Here is a 19092-nt window from a genome sequence, read left to right as displayed (position 1 = left end):
CACCAAGAAAAAAACAGAGAGGGTTAGGATCCACGCAGAAGGGGAGAGGCACCACATGGAAAAGAGGGCCTCTGGAGTGTGGAGTTCCCGAGTTTGGAGCTTCAGGATGGCAGAGGAGTAAGACGTGGAGATCACCTTCCTCCCCAGAAATACATTAAAAATACATCTACATGTGGAACAGCTCATACAGAACACCTACTGAACACTGGCAGAAGACCTCAGACCTCCCAAAAGCCAGGTGGCTGACAGAGTCTTGATGCTCCAGCCGGTTGTCAGGCCTGAGCCTCTGAGGTGGGAGAGCCAAGTTCAGGACATTGGTCCACCAGAGACCTACCGGCTCCCAGTAATAGCAAATGGCGAAAGCTCTCTCAGAGATCTCCATCTCAATGCTAAGACCCAGCTCCACTCAACGACCAGCAAGCTACAGTGCTGGACACCCTATGCCAAACAACTAGCAAGTCAGGAACACAACCCCACCCATTAGCAGAGAGGCTGCCTAAAATCATAACAAGTTCACAGACACCCCAAAACAGACACCGGATGTGGCCCTGCCCACCATAAAGACAAGATCCAGCCTCATCCACCAGAACACACACACCAGTCCCCTCCACCAGGAAGCCTCCACAACCCATTGAACCAACCTTACCCACTGGAGACAGACACCAAAAACAACAGGAACTACGAACCTGCAGCTTGCAGAAAGGAGACCTCAAACACAGTAAGTTAAATAAGCAAAATGGGAAGACAGAGAAATACACAGCAGAAGGAGCAATGTAAAAACCCACCAGACAAAACAAATGAGGAAATAGGCAGCCTACCTGAAAAAGAATTCAGAGTAATGAGAGTAAAGATGATCCAAAATCTTGGAAATAGAATGGAGAAAATGCAAGAAACGTTTAACAAGTACCTAGAAGAACAAAAGAGGAAACAAACAAGGATAGACAACACAATAAATAAAATTTAAAATTCTCTAGAAGGAATGAATAGAAGAATAACTGAGGCAGAAGAATGGATAAGTGACCTGGAAGATAAAATAGTGGAAGTAACTACTGCAGAGCAGAAGAAGAAATAATGCAAAGAATTGCGGACAGTCTCAGAGACCTCTGGGACAACATTAAACCCAACAACATTTGAATTATAGGGGCCCCAGAAGAAGAAGAGAAAAAGAAAGGGACTGACAAAATATTTGAAGAGATTATAGTTGAAAACTTCCCTAATATGGGAAAGGAAATAGTCAATCAAGTCCAGGAAGCACAGAGAGTCCCATACAGGATAAATCCAAGGAGAAACACGCCAAGATATATATTAATCACACTATCAAAAATTAAACACAAAGAAAAAATATTAAAAGCAGCAAGGGAAAAGCAACAAATAACATACAAGGGAATCCCCATAAGGTTAAGAGGTGATCTTTCAGCAGAAACTCTGCAAGTTAGAAGGGAGTGGCAGGACATATTTAAAGTGATGAAAGAGGAAAACCTACAACCAAGATTACTCTACCCAGCGAGGATCTCATTTAGATTCAACAGAGAAATTAAAACCTTTACAGACAAGTAAAAGCTAAGAGAATTCAGCACCACCAAACCTGCTTTACACCAAATCCTAAAGGAACTTCTCTAGGCAGTAAACACAAGAGAAGGAAAAGACCCACAATAACAAACCCAAAACAATTAAGAAAATGGTAATAGGAACACACACATTGATAACTACATTAAATGCATATGGTTCTAATCTGCAACCAAAAGACACACACTGACTGAATGGATACAAAAACAAGACCTGTATATATCCTGTCTGCAAAAGACCCACTTCAGACCTAGGGACACATACAGACTGAAAGTGAGGGGATGGAAAAAGATATTCCATGCAAATGGAAATCAAAAGAAAGCTGGAGTAGCAATTCTCATATCAGACAAAATAGACTTTAAAATAAAGACTATTACAAGAGACAAAGAAGGACATTACATAATGATCAAGGGATCAATACAAGAAGAAGATATAACAATTCTAAGTATTTATGCACTCAACATAGGAGCACCTCAATACTTAAGGCAAATGCTAACAGCCATAAAAGGGGAAATCAACAGTAACACAATCATAGTAGGGGACTTTAACACCCCACTTTCACCAATGGACAGATCATCCCAAATGAAAATAAACAAGGAAACACAAGCTTTAAATGATATATTAAACAAGATGGACTTAATTGATATTTATAGGACATTCCATCCAAAAACACCAGAATACACTATCTTCTCCAGTGCTCATGAAACATTCTCCAGGATAGATCATCTCTGATCACAAATCAAGCCTTGGTAAATTCAAGAAAATTGAAATTGTATCAAGTATCTTTTCCAACCACAACGCTATGAGACTAGATATCAATTATAGGAAAAGATCTGTAAAAAATACAAACACATGGAGGCTAAACAATACACTACTTAATAACGAAGTGATCACTGAAGAAATCAAAGAGGAAATCAAAAAATACCTAGAAACAAACGACAATGGAGACACAACAACCCAAACCCTATGGGATGCAGCAAAAGCAGTTCTAAGAGGGAAGTTTATAGCAATACAAGCCCACCTTAAGAAGCAGGAAACATCTCGAATAAACAACCTAACCTTGCACCTCAAGCAATTAGAGAAAGAAGAACAAAAAAACCCCAGAAGTAGCAGAAGGAAAGAAATCATAAAAATCAGATCAGAAATAAATGAAAAAGAAATGAAGGAAACAATAGCAAAGATCAATAAAACTAAAAGCTGGTTCTTTGAGAAGATAAACAAAATAGATAAACCATTAGCCAGACTCATCAAGAAAAAAAGGGAGAAGACTCAAATCAATAGAATCAGAAATGAAAAAGGAGAAGTAACAACTGACACTGCAGAAATAAAAAAAATCATGAGGGATTACTACAAGCAACTCTATGCCAATAAAATGGACAATCTGGAAGAAATGGACAAATTCTTAGAAATGCACAAACTGCCAAGACTGAATCAGGAAGAAATAGAAAATATGAACAGACCAATCACAAACACTGAAATTGAAACTGTGATTAAAAATCTTCCAACAAACAAAAGCCCAGGACCAGATGGCTTCACAGGCGAATTCTATCAAACATTTAGAGAAGAGCTAACACCTATCCTTCTCAAACTCTTCCAAAATATAGCAGAGGGAGGAACACTCCCAAACTCATTCTACGAGGCCACCATCACCTTGATACCAAAACCAGACAAGGATGTCACAAAGAAAGAAAACTACAGGCCAATATCACTGATGAACATAGATGCAAAAATCCTCAACAAAATACTAGCAAACAGAATCCAACAGCACATTAAGAGGATCATACACCAACATCAAGTGGGGTTTATTCCAGGAATGCAAGGATTCTTCAATATACACAAATCAATCAATGTGATACACCATATTAACAAATTGAAGGAGAAAAACCATATGGTCATCTCAATAGATGCAGAGAAAGCTTTCAACAAAATTCAACACCCATTTATGATAAAAACCCTGCAGAAAGTAGGCATAGAGGGAACTTTCCTCAACATAATGAAGGCCATATATGACAAACCCACAGCCAACATCGTCTTCAATGGTGAAAAACTGAAAGCATTTCCACTAAAATCAGGAATGAGACAAGGTTGCCCACTCTCACCACTCTTATTCAACATGGTTTTGGAAGTTTTAGCCACAGCAATCAGAGATGAAAAGGAAATAAAAGGAATCCAAATCAGAAAAGAAGAAGTAAAGCTGTCACTGTTTGCAGATGACATGATACTATACATAGAGAATCCTAAAGATGCTGCCAGAAAACTACTAGAGCTAATCAATGAATTTGGTAAAGTAGCAGGATACAAAATTAATGCACAGAAATCTCTGGCATTCCTATACACTAATGATGAAAAGTCTGAAAGAGAAATTAAGGAAACACTCCCATTGACCACTGCAACAAAAAGAACAAAATACCTAGGAATAAACCTACCTAGGGAGACAAAAGACCTGTATGCAGAAAACTATTAGACACTGATGAAAGAAATTAAAGATGGTACCAACAGATGGAGAGATATACCATGTTTTTGGACTGGAAGAATCAATATTGTGAAAATGACTATACTACCCCAAACAATCTGCAGATTCAATGCAATCCTTACCAAATTACCTATGGCATTTTTTACAGAACTAGAAAAAATCTTCTTAAAATTTGTATGGAGACACAAAAGACCCCGAATAGCCAAAGCAGTCTTGAGGGAAAAAAGCAGAGCTGGAGGAATCAGGCTCCCTGACTTCAGACTATACTACAAAGCTACAGTAATCAAGACAGTATGGTACTGGCACAAAAACAGAAATATAGATCAATGGAACAAGATAGAAAGCCCAGAGATAAACCCACACACCTATGGTCAACTAATCTATGACAAAGGAGGCAAGGATATACAATGGAGAAAAGACAGTCTGTACAGTAAGTGGTGCTGGGGAAACTGGACGGCTACATGTAAAAGAATGAAATTAGAACACTCCCTAACACCATACTCAAAAATAAACTCAAAATGGATTAGAGACCTAAATGTAAGACTGGACACTATAAAACTCTTAGAGGAAAACATAGGCAGGACACTCTTTGACATAAATCACAGAAAGATCTTTTTTGATCCACCTCCTAGAGTAATGGAAATAAAAACAAAAATAAACAAATGGGACCTAATGAAATTTCAAAACTTTTGCACAGCAAAGGAAACCATAAACAAGATGAAGACAACCCTCAGAATGGGAGAAAATATTTGCCACCGAATCAACGGACAAAGGATTAATCTCCAAAATATATAAACGGCTTATGCAGCTCAATATTAAAGAAAGAAACAACGCAATCCAAAAATGGGCAGAAGACCTAAATAGACATTTCTCTAAAGAAGACATACAGATGGCCAAGAACATGAAAAGCTGCTCAAGATCACTAATTATTAGAGAAATGCAAATCAAAACTACAATGAAGTATCACCTCACACCAGTTAGAGTGGGCATCATCAGAAAATCTACAAACAACAAATGCTGGAGCGGGTGTGGAGAAAAGGGAACCCTCTTGCACTGTTGGTGGGAATGTAAATTGATACAGCCACTATGGAGAACAGTATGGAGGTTCCTTAAAAAACTAAAATTAGGGCTTCCCTGGTGGCGCAGTGGTTGGAAGTCTGCCTGCCGATGCAGGGGACGCGGGTTCGTGCCCCGGTCCGGGAAGATCCCACATGCCGTGGAGCGGCCGGGCCCGTGAGCCATGGCTGCTGAGCCTGCGCGTCCTGAGCCTGTGCTCCGCAACGGGAGAGGCCACAACAATGAGAGGCCCGCGTACCGCAGGGAAAAAAACAAAAAAACAAAAAACTAAAATTAGAATTACCATATGACCCAGCCATCCCACTACTGTGCATACACCCAGAGAAAACCATAATTCAAAAAGACACATGCACCCCAATGTTCATTGCAGCACTGTTTACAATAGCCAGGTCATGGAGGCAACCTAAATACCCATCAACAGACGAATGGATAAAGAAGATGTGGTACATATATAAAATGGAATATTACTCAGCCATAAAAAGGAACGAAATTGGGTCATTTGTTGAGACGTGGATGAATCTAGAGACTGTCATAATGAAGTAAGTCAGAAACAGAAAAACGAGTATCACATATTAACACATATATGTGGAACCTAGAAAAATGGTACAGATGAACCGGTTTGCAGGACAGAAATTGAGACACAGATGTAGAGAACAAACATATGGACACCAAGTGGGGAAAGTGCCAGGGCGGTCGGGGTGGTGGTAGGATGAATTGGAAGATTGGGTCTGACATGTATACACTGATGTGTATAAAATTGATGACTAATAAGAACCTGCTGTATAAAAATATATATAAAATAAAAATTTAAAAAAAAAACAATACAAACATTAAAAATAATGTTTATGATAAACAATAAAAAGAAACCCAACTAAAAAATAAGCAGAGTATCTGAATAGACATTTCTCCAAAAAAGATATACAAATAACATGAAAAGGTGACAAAATTCATTAATTAGTAGACAAATACAAATCAAATCCATAGTGATATATCCCCTCACACACTCTAGGATGGCTATAGTAAGAAAGATGGAAAATAACAAGATATGGAAAAGATGTGCAAAAATTGGAACACTCATACATTGCTGGTGGGAATGTAAAATAGTGCAGCCACTTTTAACAGTCTGGCAGTTCCTCACAAAGTATAATATAGAGTTACCATGTGGCGCAGAAATTACTCCTAGGTATAGACGCAAGAAAACTAAAAAACATGTACATGAATGTGCATATCAGCATTATTTATACAAAAATAGACAAAAAGTAGAAACAACTCAAATTTCCATCAACTGATACGTAGATTAACAAAATGTGGTATATCCACACAATGGAATATTATGCAAGCATAAAAAGTAAGTAAATACTGAGACATGCTCCAACATGGATGAACTTTGAAGACATTATGCTACACGAAAGAAGCCAAACACAAAAGGCCATATGTTGTATCATTCTATTTATATGAAATGTACAGAATAGGCAAGTCCATAAAAAGTAAGTAAATTAGTGGTTGCCAGGTGGTACGGGGAAGAGGATAATTGGGTGTGACTGCTAATGGGCATGGAGTTTCTTTTGAGGATGATGAGAATGTTCTGGAATTAGACACTGTTGATGGTAGAACAATCTTATAAGTAGGCTACAAATAACTGAATTGTATACAAGGGTTAACTTTATGGTATGTTAATTATATCTCAAAAAAAGTAAATGATTCATACAGACTTCCTGAGACAAATAAAAACTGAAGGAGTTCATTTCCAGCAGACCTGCCCTGTAATAAATGGTAAAACAAGTTCTTCAGGCAGGAGAAAAATGACATACGTCAGAAACTTGGATCTATATCAGAAAGGAAGAGTGGAAGAGATGGAATAAGTAAAGGTAAAATGAAATAGTTTTTCTTATTTTTAATTGAACTAAAGGATAACTGTTAAATCATAGTGATAGTAAAAATGTATTGATAGTAAGTGATATGATAGTAAAAATGTATTGGGTGATTATAGCATATGGATCAATGAAATGAATGCCAGCAATGTCACAGGGACAGGGGGGAGGAATTGGGAATAATCTACTATAAGGTATCTGCATGACACGTGTAGTTACTGTATTATTTGAAGGTGGATTTAGATTATTTTATATGTAAAATCACATATACTATACTAGTTCATAAAGCAAGCCTCACTAAATTTCAAAAAATAGGTATCATACAGGCTAGGATCTCTGACAATAGAGCAAATGAGAAATTCATTAGAAAATTAGTTACAATTCCTGCATATTTGGAAATTTTAAACACATTGTTAAATACTCACAGGTCCAAAAATCACAACGGATGTTTAAAAAAATTAGATATTAATAATAATGCCAAACTATATATCAAAACTAATGGGATATACCAAAATCAGTGTTTTGAAGGAAATGGTTAGCTTTAAATATTATATAAAACTGATGAGTGCCTGAAAATTAATGAGCTACATGTCTATTTTAAGTTAGGAAAAGAACCACAAAACTAACCCAAAGAAAGTAGAAAGAAAGATAAAATAAATATGAGTGGGAATTAATGTAATTGAAAAAAATTTACATAGAGAAAATCAACAAAATCAAAAGTTCAAATGTTTGAAAAAATACCAAGAAAATAACCAAGCCTCCAGTAAAATTGATTAAGGAAAAAGAGTTAAAGCACAAATAATATTATGAATGAAAAGAGTGGGCATGATTATAGATAAACACTAAAAGGATTTTAAAGTGTTGATAATACTATCAACAACCATATGCAAAAAAATCTGAAGTTAGGTGAAACAGAATTTGTAAAGAAAATATAATTTCCCAAAATGCTGCAGAAAGTTCTGTAAGTTGTAAGGAAATTGAAGGAGTGCTTATAATTTTTCCCATGAAGAAAACATCCGTCTCAGATAATTTTATATGAATATTCTACCAAACTGAAGAAAAAGATCATCTCAAACTTATTTAAACTCTTTTCAAAGTCGGAAAGAAGGAATACTCCCCAATTCATTTCAGAAGACCTGTATAACTGACACCGATGCCACATATAGTCAAACTGAGAAAGAAAAATAAGGCCATTTCACTCATGAATATAGAATAAAAATTCTGAACAAAATATCAGTAAATCAAATCCAATAATGTATTAAAAATAATACATCTTGACCAAGTTATGTTCCTAATAAGTATGTGAGGACAGATTAATATCTGTAAAAAACTATAAATATTCCCTATTACAATAATAATTTTTTAAAGAAAAAATATATAATTATCTCAATAGATACAGACAAAACATTTGATAAAAATCAACATGAACACCATTAAAAAGCTTCAGTGAATTAGGAATAAAAGGGAACTTCCATACTCTAATAAAGAATATCTACCAAAAATCTTACACAAAGTGAGAAAATGATAAACAGAATTCAGAATCGGTAAATGGAGATGGGGATAATGTGGGAAAGAACCACACAGATATAAGTAAATGATTACCAAGGTCCTAATTTTTATCTTGAGTGTGGGCTCCCATGTATCTTTATGCTATTACTAACTGAACAAACAAACATACATGGACCAGTGATGAGGGTATGTCTTAAATCAGTGAGTCTCAAAGTGTGGTTCCTGCAGCATCGGCATCCCCTAGAAACTTGCAAAAAATGCAAGTACTCCAGCCCCACCCCTACTGAATCAGAAACTTTGGGGGTGGGGCCCAGCAACATGTGTTTAAACAAGCCCTCCAGGTGATTCTGATGCAGGCTAAAGATAGAGCACCACTGTCATATACTAAGGATTCAAATGTATCCAAGTGTGAACACCTAGAGTCCAATTAACAAAAGAGAAAGCCAAGCTGACGGATGAAGCTATACAGCTGGCTCATGGGAGATGACCCTCAAACTTTCTCATTTAGCTGAGTTTAAACTAGATGAGTGGGATGCTGAACATGATTCCCTTTCTTCATGATGCCCTGGTAACAAATCTAAAAGGGAGAAAATGAGGCCTATTACACTATTAAAATCAACAGTAATCCTGAACCCTAGAAACTTGTTACTCCTCAATGTTGTGTCACATTTTACTGTGTAGATCCAAAATCAGAACCACTTTTAGAAAGTAGCGTGACTTCTGCAAATGGGGAGAATAACCTCTAAGAGGTTTTCCTACAGTTTGAAATGAGGGGGAAAAACACTGATCGGCACAGCACAGGTAACAGGTAGAAAAGTCTAGAGAGGAGAAAGAATGTAGGCTTGTGTGTTGAGAACTACTGGACATTGCTGCCCAAGACAAAGTACAATTTTTGGAGTGTAGTATATCTCTGTAAAAGTCACACTAGAAGCATCTTGTCTTCCAGATAAGAATTATACCTTATGAACCTCTGCCAACTCATGGTCCATCCTTGCAGCCCTCTTTAGAAAACCATCTTTGGTGGTAGTGACTTTTGGTTTTGGAGGTCTGATTCGCGGTTGTGTCACAAAATCTGGGAGACATGACTCAAGTTCGACTAATCCTGTAGGAAGGAAGTACATGTTTAGAACCTGGTGCTTAAATACATCATTTGAAAGCATGCTGTTAATTTTAGTAGCTATTTGCCAAGTGGTTTCATTTAGAATTACTGATAAGGTGTATCTCATATAATTGAATTGTCCCTGAAATATAAAGGAAATTTCTATATAATTAACTTATATTCTTGATGACTTAGATTATAAAATAAGAAATGCATTCTAAAATGAAAACATTGCCCTATAAAAATGTAACATTCCACAATAATAGACAGAAAATTAATGATCATATGAAACATGGCACCACCATTCTAAAGTGGATGTACACCAGGTTATCATATTCAGCTCTGGAGATGGTCAGCCAGAGGTGCAAGTTCAATTGTGTGACCATCAACTCATGATCTTGGCCATGTGATACTCCAACCTCTCAACTGAAATTTAAATGATTTTAAAAAGCCTCTCTTGGACTTTATAACAGGTATAACCCTCTCCACTAATTTATCCCCTACTTATCCATCCCCTTGCCCACTAGTTTTCTGGCATTTCTTCATAAAGAGCCGATTTCATTATATATTTCTTGTTTGCTTCACAAACCTGGTATAAAATCTTTTTCTATTTCATTTTTGCAAAACTTTGATTTTACTGACATTAAACATTTTTAAATGTTTAGTAGTTTACTGACTTTACTCCTTAATAAATTGTTACATAGTGTATCCATTTATTTATTCGGGTCTTAGCAGTTTTTATTGGTTTCTATGAACTCATATTATTAATAATACTAAACATGTAATTGCTATTTCTTGCAAATATTTTAATTTTTGATTAGCTTTTAACCTAAACTGCTATATTTTATATATTTATATTTCTAAGATAATCCTCTTATACTAGACTTCTAATTATGTGAATTGCTTACCTTCATAGGTGTTGAGATAGTGGTTTTTTACTACAAAGTCCTCTGAGTTGTCTGTGAAACGACCAAGGCGAGATAGAGGTCCATAGACCTGTGATGCATAATCAGAATAATCCTTGATGATATTTCTTCTCTCCAACTTCCCTTCTATATTCTTTCCCTTTCCCAAAAGTTTTCTGATTGCTAAAATAAAACATACCTCCATGACTATCTCCAAAATATTGTTCTGAATGGTCCAAATGCAGACTAGTAAACCATAGTTTTATTCACAGGAAGGCTGCTGAACTGAATGAATTTCCTTATGATCACTCACTGCAGCCAGAACACTTAAAACATAGATCTGACACCTGTGTGATCCAGATTGTCATGAGACAGGTGGCCATGACAGAAGTTGAATCAGCTAGTGTTCTCAATTGGTACGAGTTTACTCATCTAAGGAGTAAGGCTTACTACTTCCACCTGTTCCTTTTCTTTCAATCCCATCACAGACCCATCCCCTTTTGAAGGCTCTACATCATGCACTCTCAATGGGTGTAAAACAATATTATGAGATTTTGAAGTCACAATTGACAGAGGTGGTTGCACTTGCCACTGCTGCCTTTTGGATGTTATTTATATTTGATCCTCAGTGCTTCTGTGTGTGACGTGGGATTTCATAATTACATAAAAATAGTTTACATTTTAATAGTTATTTATAAAAATTAGTCAACCCATCATTGGTTATATCTAGTACTGAAAAGAAAAAACTGTTGACCATATCTAAATGCATACCTAGCACCTAGTTAAGTAAAAAGTCATTTTCTCACACACACAAAAAAATTCAGGGGCATATAACAGTGAGAACAGATAACAGGGACCTGACTTATCTGGGGGTGGGGGTCCTTGAAGGTCTCCCCCTGAGGAAGTGACATTTGAGTTGTGCCTTAGCCTGGGTTCCCCCACAGGCAGAACCTGAGACAAAGGCATGCCTACAGGTAGTTTATTTGGGAAGGTGATCCCAGAGGGCAAGAGAGAGGGACAGGAGGAGTAAAAAAAAAAAGAAAGTAAGTCAACCCATCACTAGTTATGTCAACTACTGAAAAGAAAAAATGTTGACAGTATCTAAATGCATAGGTACAGCTAGTTAAAAGTTATTTTCTCACATCAAGAAAAAGTTTAAAAGTTCACTAAAAATAACTTTTAAGGAATTAACTTAATTTTTTGTAATTGTTTTGCTAGGAAAAATATTTTGAATAATTTTTAATGTGATTACATTGCTATTATGTGTATAAATGCTAATTTGCATATATGAGATGCATTACAATTTTTATAAATAAATTAATTATATTAAAAGTCACTCAGCAAATATAGCAAATAAAGCTAAATGCTAATAAGTTAAATTTTCTTAACTTAAATTTAAATTTTTTATTTAGTTATTCTTAATCCTCCACTGACTCCTCTTTTTATGTATAAAGTACAGATATATTTATAGTACATAAACAGATATACAGTATACCTGTGGTATTAAAACTTCATGGCAGGGGGATGAATTGGAAAAAAGATGTCTGAATGTCTTTTTTAGTGGAAACAATGAAAAAAAGGTTGAGAAACAGGGGTCTCTACCCAGGGCCTTAGCCCATGAATATGGGGAGCCCAACACCTACACACACAAACACACACACGCCCCATAATGTCAATAACTTGACTACCTGTTAGAACATCATTACTTGATTTTCTTAGTGAGGAATTTTCCTCCACCCTTCTACTTTTGAGAAACAACTCATCTCCTGTTCCTTATCTATTAACTAACACTAGGACCAAAAAAGAATTATATCACAGTTAAATCAGGTTTGGTCAAAGACCCAAAGCAGAGCCAACTTTTCCATTCTCTTCACGGTTCATACTGCACCATCACCTGATACATGTGTGCGCTGAATCTGTGCCAACTTTGCCTCCTTCACCTCCTGCAGTTTAGACCACTGGGCATTCAAGCACGCCACGTTTACTTCATTTTGATTCTCATCACGCTTCTTCAGCAGCTCTTTTAGAACTTCCAGGCGAATCTCCTGCAGTCTTCAAGTAAATCACAAAACATAAAGAAGTCTACAATCTCTCAAATAGGGTGCTCTACTACAGAGAAAGGGAACACTTGCCATAAACAGAAGCTTCTCTTTGGGCTGGTATCATATTCATATATCTTAAAAAGACCACTCTGGCAAAAGTGTGACAAATGAATTGGGGGTTTGGGGTGGCAACTCAATAGTGAGTCTCTGTATAAGAGGAATATGTATGGGTGTAGTTCTGAAGGACAAAAAGGACTTTGCTAGGTAGATGGGGTAAAAAAGGGTTCTCCAGGCAGATGGGCCTAAGTGAACAGCAGAATGTTTGTGCATAGTTCCAGGTCGACTGGTATTGCTGGAGGGTTAAGTAATAGGAGGAGTGAGAGAAAATGAGGCTGTGGCATGCAGCCTTAAGTGGTGAATGTGAAAATGCCAGCAGCTGACACATATAGATAATTTATTCTTTGCTTCCCTTCCCCTCACCTTCACCTTGTTCTCCCAGGACTACCTTGCTTATGCATACATATGACTTCAAAATTTGTACTTCAGCCCAGGTATTTCTGAACTAGAACTTCTACCTACTTGAATCTCCAGCTATTTCCCCTGACAACCTCAAAAAAACCTCACTCATTCTATTCCCCCAGAAATCTACCCCTTCTCTTACCTTCTTCCCTCCTCTAATGATTCCTTCTCTAAAACACTTCTTACATCCATTCCCTAGCCCATGTCTTTGTCATCTCTCTCCTGACTTGGACTCTGGTTGTTAGTCTAGTCTTTCCTCCTTCCGATCTTTGTTCCACATAGCGGTCAAGATTTTCCTTTCTAAAGTGGAGATTTGAATATTTTACTCTTACTTAAAAATTTACACAGTAATTTATTCAGTCATTCATTTGTCAAATATTTATGCCAGGCAGGGAGTAAACAATGGTGAACGAGATAAAATACACTGTCTCAAGAAGCACTGTTCTAGTGGAGGAGACATATAAACCAACATTTGCAACACAGGGAGATACATACCAGGCCAAAAGAATGAAAAGACTCCTGTGGGAGAAGAAATGGCAGAGCGCCTCTTCTAGCACTATTCCCAGTTGATCAAAGGGAAGGAGGGGGATGGTGGGGAAGCCTTCCTTCAGGAGCCATTAACTCAGCACTTGAGGATAAACAAGGGTTGAGATTTGCCACATTGACAAGGGAGAAGTGCAGCCTCAGCAGAAGGAGCTGAATATTCTACTCAAAAGGACTAGAGACAGAGCAAACATGTTATACTGGTGGAGGTTCTCAAAGTGAATATACATGGGAGGGTAGGGAAACAGTGACAAGTAAATACAGGGAGGTAGGCGTTTTTAAGAATAAGCACACACCAACAGTCCCCTTTCTTTCTAGAGTTGGAAATCCTAGGTTCAATTCTCAACTTCATCACCTACCTCAGCCTCTTCAGTCATAAAATGGACGTAATAATAGTATCCATCCCCTAAGGTTGTTGTGAACGTTAAATGAGTGAATGTACACAACATGCTAGAACAGTAGTTCTCAAACTTAAGCATACATCAGATAACCTGGAGGACTTGCTATGACACAAATTGCTGTGCCCCGCCCCCTGATTCAGTAGGTCTGGGATGGAACCTGAGAATTTGCTTTCTAACAAGTTCCCAGGTAAGTGCTGATGCTACTCATCTGTGGACCACACTCTGAGAACTACTGGCTTAGAACTTAGCTCAAGCATGAAATAAGCACTCTGTAAGTGTTGAATGCTTTATGAATATCATCATTATCATCTCCATCACCATCATCATCATCAGTATTATCATCTACCTGATAGCTTTTTACTCATCCTTCTACATACAGCTCAGAAGCTACCTCATCTCAGTGATCTTCCCAAATATCTACCCATCTCAAACAGAACTAACTGTTCCCCTGCCTGGGTTCCCCTAGCTCTTTGTGTATAGAGCAGCACATCACCTAAAGATCCTGCCTGTGAGTTATTGGTTTGAAGGTCTTTCACTCCATCCCCACCCACCTGCCCCCCTTCCACCCCTCATCCCCTGTTCCAATGATCCATAAGGAGCTCTGTCAGGGTAAAGCAGTTTCCTGTTTCCAGTCCTGAGGAGGGACTCAAAATATATTTATTAAAATTAACCTCAGTTTAACCAAAGTACTCATGTTCTCAGGTGATATCTTCATTCTGGCCAGATACATTTTTAATATTCTTAATGTCCTTCTGACAAGAATATTCCTCTTCAAATTACAGCAATAAATTTAAATTTCTGCAGACAGGATTGGGTATGTGAACACCTACTCTGCCCCAAACACTATTTTCTATTAAATTGCAAGCTTTTACCAACCATCACGTCTGCATTCAGGGTTAATCAGAATGTGTTGCAAAAAGATAAACATATTTTGAATTCAGAACCACACTGAATCCCTAACTCTATTGGTCCCTAGCTTGCTTACGTGTAAGCACACTGTCAGCGGCTTGGTAGTACTGCTGTGAGCAATGAAGTACCTCAGCACAGCCTGGAACAAATGGCACCCTCAAACTTCCCTTCCTTTCCTTCTTGCTAGGGAGCTGTAATTTTTTGGTCCTCATCATTTCTACATATTCGAGACAACCTCATTACTGAAAATACATCAGTTAAAATGACTGAAAATTCAACAAGAAATACCTTAGCATATTATTACTTATGTACTATGAGCTCATCTCTTAATTGAAAAGTTCCACTGTTTGTCTTTTAAACAGGAAAATGCCTCATTGGCTATAACTAGAACCCAAGGTGTACTGATGGTGAATCCAGTACCAGGGGGAAAGAGACAGGGTCAGCCAGGAGGCTGTTTGATGGATAGGAAGAGGGCCAAAGTCTAGGACCATGGCACTGGGAATGAACAGAAAGGTACAGTTTGAAAGACATTTTGCAGAAATCAGTGGGATTCTAGGTAAGACCCTAAATAGAAAAGGGAAGAGAAGAATCAGAGAGGCCTTGAGGAATTGTTTAAATTTGGGTTCCACACTGAACTACACACACAAAGAAGGCATTATACATTTTTATATTATTGGAGAGAAAATTATAGAGCTATTGCTCCTGAAGCCCAATTTCCCAACTCTACAGATTAAGGATTGCTTTTAAACCCATACACTTGGTAAAACGCTCTATAGGTTAAAAGTATTAACATTAATCCCATCTGTGCAGAAGCAATTATCTGGGTGACTAAGAACCTACTTTTCGATCTCCTGCTGTCTGAAGGCCCACTCCTTCCTCTCCATGGCATTCATCATCCTCCTCCTCTTCTCAAACTGGGAGGTGTCACTCAGAGGGGGGAGAGTGGCTTCCCAAGCACGCTTCTCCCGGGCACGTTCTATCATCTCTACCTCAGCTTGTCCTGCTGGGAGACCTCGACCTGGAAGATGAAGCAGAACACTTTAGAAACACACAGACAAACTCATGTACCTACCAGTATTTAATTTACTCCCTTTCAGTTCCTGTCCTCTTTAAATTCAAGGGTTATGACAGGATGAAATGATATCAGGATACATCTCCAGATGTGCCTCAGAGTTTATTATCTGCCCTGCACTGTCTTGTTAACAGTTCAGCCAGAAGACATTTTAGTTACATGTAAGATGCTGGAAAGTATTTGAAGATATTAGGTGATTATGAAATAAACACACCTTGGAATGTCCTATATTGGAAAAATCCATATTTTGAAATACAAAGAAATATCAAAATAATTTGCAGAAAGGTCATAGTTAGTATGTGGTAAAACTCAGAATTTGCAAATGGCAATCTGACCCTTATAGTCTTATGTATTACACTATACTCCCTCTCTAATAAAAACAAATATGAAACAAACATGAACTATACAGACAAGCCCACAGCTAATATCACACTCAACAGTGAAAGGCTGAAAGCTTTTCTTCTAAGATCAGGAAAAAGAAAACGGTGCACTCTCTCACCACTCCTACTTACTGGAAGCCCTAGCCAGAGAAATCAAGCAAAAAAAAAAAAAAAAAAAAAAAAAAAAAAAAAAAAGAAAAAAGAAAAGAAAAGGAAAAGGTATGCAAATCAGAAAGGAAGAAATAAAATCATCTCCATTTGCAGATGACATGATCTTATGTAGAGAAAACTCTAAAGACTTTATCAAAAAACTGTTAGAACTAATAAATAAATAAAGTTGCAGGATACAAAATCAATACATGAAAATCAGTTGTATTTATACACACTATCAATATCTATAAAATAAATAAAACTATTCCATTTACAATAGTATCAAAAACAATAAAATTCTTAGGAATAAATTTAACCAAGGAGGTGAAAGATCTATACAGTGAAAACTATTGAAACATTGATGAAGAAAAGTGAAGAAGACACAAGTAAAAAAAAAAAATATCCCATGTTCATGGATTGGAAGAACTAATATTTTTAAAATGCCCCTACTACCCAAAGCCATCCATAGATACATCCCTATCAAGACTCCAGTGGTATTTTTCACAGAAATAGAAAAAACAATCCTAAAATTTATACGTAACCATAAAAGACCCATATAGCCAAAGCAATGTTAAGAAAGAACAAAATTGGAAGAAACACACTTCCTGATTTCAAACTATATTACAAAGCTACAGTAATCAGAACAGTATAGTACTGGCATAAAAACAGACACACAGACCAATGGAACAGAATAAAGAGCCAGAAGTAAACCCATGCATGTGTAGTCAACTAATATTTGACAAGGGAGCCAAAAATAGTCAATAGGGAAAAGACAGTCTCTTCAATAAGTGGTGCTGGGAAAACTGGGTATTCACAAGCAGAAGAATGAAACTGGACCCTTATCTTACATTTTTCACAAAAATTAACTTGAAATGGATTAAAGACTTAAATGTAAAATGCTTAGAAGAAAAGTCAAGGGAAAAGCTCCTTGATATTAGTCTTGGCAATGATATTTTGGCTATGACACCAAAAGCACAAGCAACAAAAACAAAAATAAACAAATTGGACTACATCAAACCAAAAATCTTCTACACAGCAAAAGAAACAATCAACAAAATGAAAAAGCAATCTATGAAATGGGCAAAAACATCTGCAAACCATATATCTGACAAGGGGTTATATTCTAAATATATTAGGAACAGATATTACTCAAAACAAAAAACAATGTGATTTTAAAATGGGCAAAAGACCTGAATAGACATTTTCCCCAAAAAAGATATAGAGATGGCTAACAGGTACATGAAAAGGTGTTCAACAACACTAATCATCAGGGAATTGCAAATCAAAACTACAGTGAGATATCACCTCATGCCTGTTAGAATGGCTATTATCAAAAAGAAGAGAGAGGATGCTCTTCTCTTCCAAGATGGACTGCATTCTGCCTACGGAATGTGTATCTCTGCTTTCATTTTACTATGGTTTAATTCTTTCTTGTGAGAAGCCAAGGACCCTCACTTGGCGGCCTGTCCCAGGAACTCACCTGAGACCTGGGACATGACCACCCTCTTCAAGCCCCATTTTCCTGCAACCACTTTACAAAGGATATTAATAAATCTACTTCTTACCCCCCCCCCCAAAAAATGACAAGCAATAACAAGTGCTGGCAAGGATGTGGAGAAAAGGAAACCCTTGTGCACTGTTGGGGGGAATGTAAATTGGTACAGTCATTATGGCAAATAGTTCCATAAGAATTCCATAGAGGTTCCTCAAAAAATTAAAAATATAACTACCATATGATCTAGCAATTTCCCTTCTGGGTATATAGCTGAAGGAAATGAAATCACTACATCAAATAGGTATCTGCACCCCATGTTCACTGCAGCATTATTTACAATAGTCAAGACGTGGAAACAGCTGAAGTGTCTATCGGCAGATGAATGGATAAAGTGATATATATATATAAAGTGATATATATATATATTCATTCACAAAAAAAGAAGAGAATCCTGTCATTTGTGATAACATGGATGAAACTTGAGGGCATTATGCTAAGCAAAATAAGTCAGTCAGAAACAGATAAATACTGTATAATCTCATTATATCTGGAATCTAAAAAACTGAATTCATAGAAACAGAGAGTACACTGGTGGTTGCCAGGGGCAAAGTGGTGGGAGAAAGGTGAAAGTGGTCAAAGGGTACAAGCTTTCAGTTATAAGATGAATAAATTCTGGAGAGCTAATGTACAGCATGCTGACTACACTTAACAAAACTGTATTGTATACTTGAAATTTGCTAAACTGAATCTTAAATGTTCTCACCACACACACACACACACACACACACACACACGCACACACACAGAGTAAATATGTGGGGTAATGGATGTGTTAACTAACCTTATTGTGGTAATCATTTTGCAATATATATGTGTACCAAATCATCATGTAGTACATCTTAAACTTATACAATATTACATGTCAATTATGTCTAAATGAAGCTAGGAAAAAGAACTATACATAAACAAAATATAGTATTATTTTTAATTTAATATTTACATATGTGATATTTTACTATAAATATTCTGTTACTTGCTTTTTTATTCAACTTTGTTTTGGGAATCTGGCCATGCTGATATA

The 19092-nt window shown here is 36.9% G+C and overlaps 1 protein-coding gene across 1 annotated transcript in view; it reads right to left on the bottom strand.

Moving 5' to 3' along the window:
• CFAP91 (cilia and flagella associated protein 91) overlaps window positions 1–19092 on the bottom strand; it is a 108695-nt gene that overhangs the window by 44097 nt on the left and 45506 nt on the right. Inside the window, exons 7-10 of the mRNA XM_007449144.1 lie at window positions 15755–15932; window positions 12395–12552; window positions 10504–10683; window positions 9456–9598 (exon numbers count right to left, since the gene is read on the bottom strand). Of these exons, the coding sequence (XP_007449206.1) occupies window positions 9456–9598; window positions 10504–10683; window positions 12395–12552; window positions 15755–15932 (659 nt within the window). The remainder of the gene's footprint in view (window positions 1–9455; window positions 9599–10503; window positions 10684–12394; window positions 12553–15754; window positions 15933–19092) is intronic.

This window comes from Lipotes vexillifer, unplaced genomic scaffold (assembly GCF_000442215.2).
Source record: "Lipotes vexillifer unplaced genomic scaffold, Lipotes_vexillifer_v1.1 scaffold999, whole genome shotgun sequence".
Taxonomy (NCBI): domain Eukaryota; kingdom Metazoa; phylum Chordata; class Mammalia; order Artiodactyla; family Lipotidae; genus Lipotes; species Lipotes vexillifer.
Note: the sequence above shows the minus strand (reverse complement) of the source record. Positions and strands in the feature narration are given on the sequence as shown.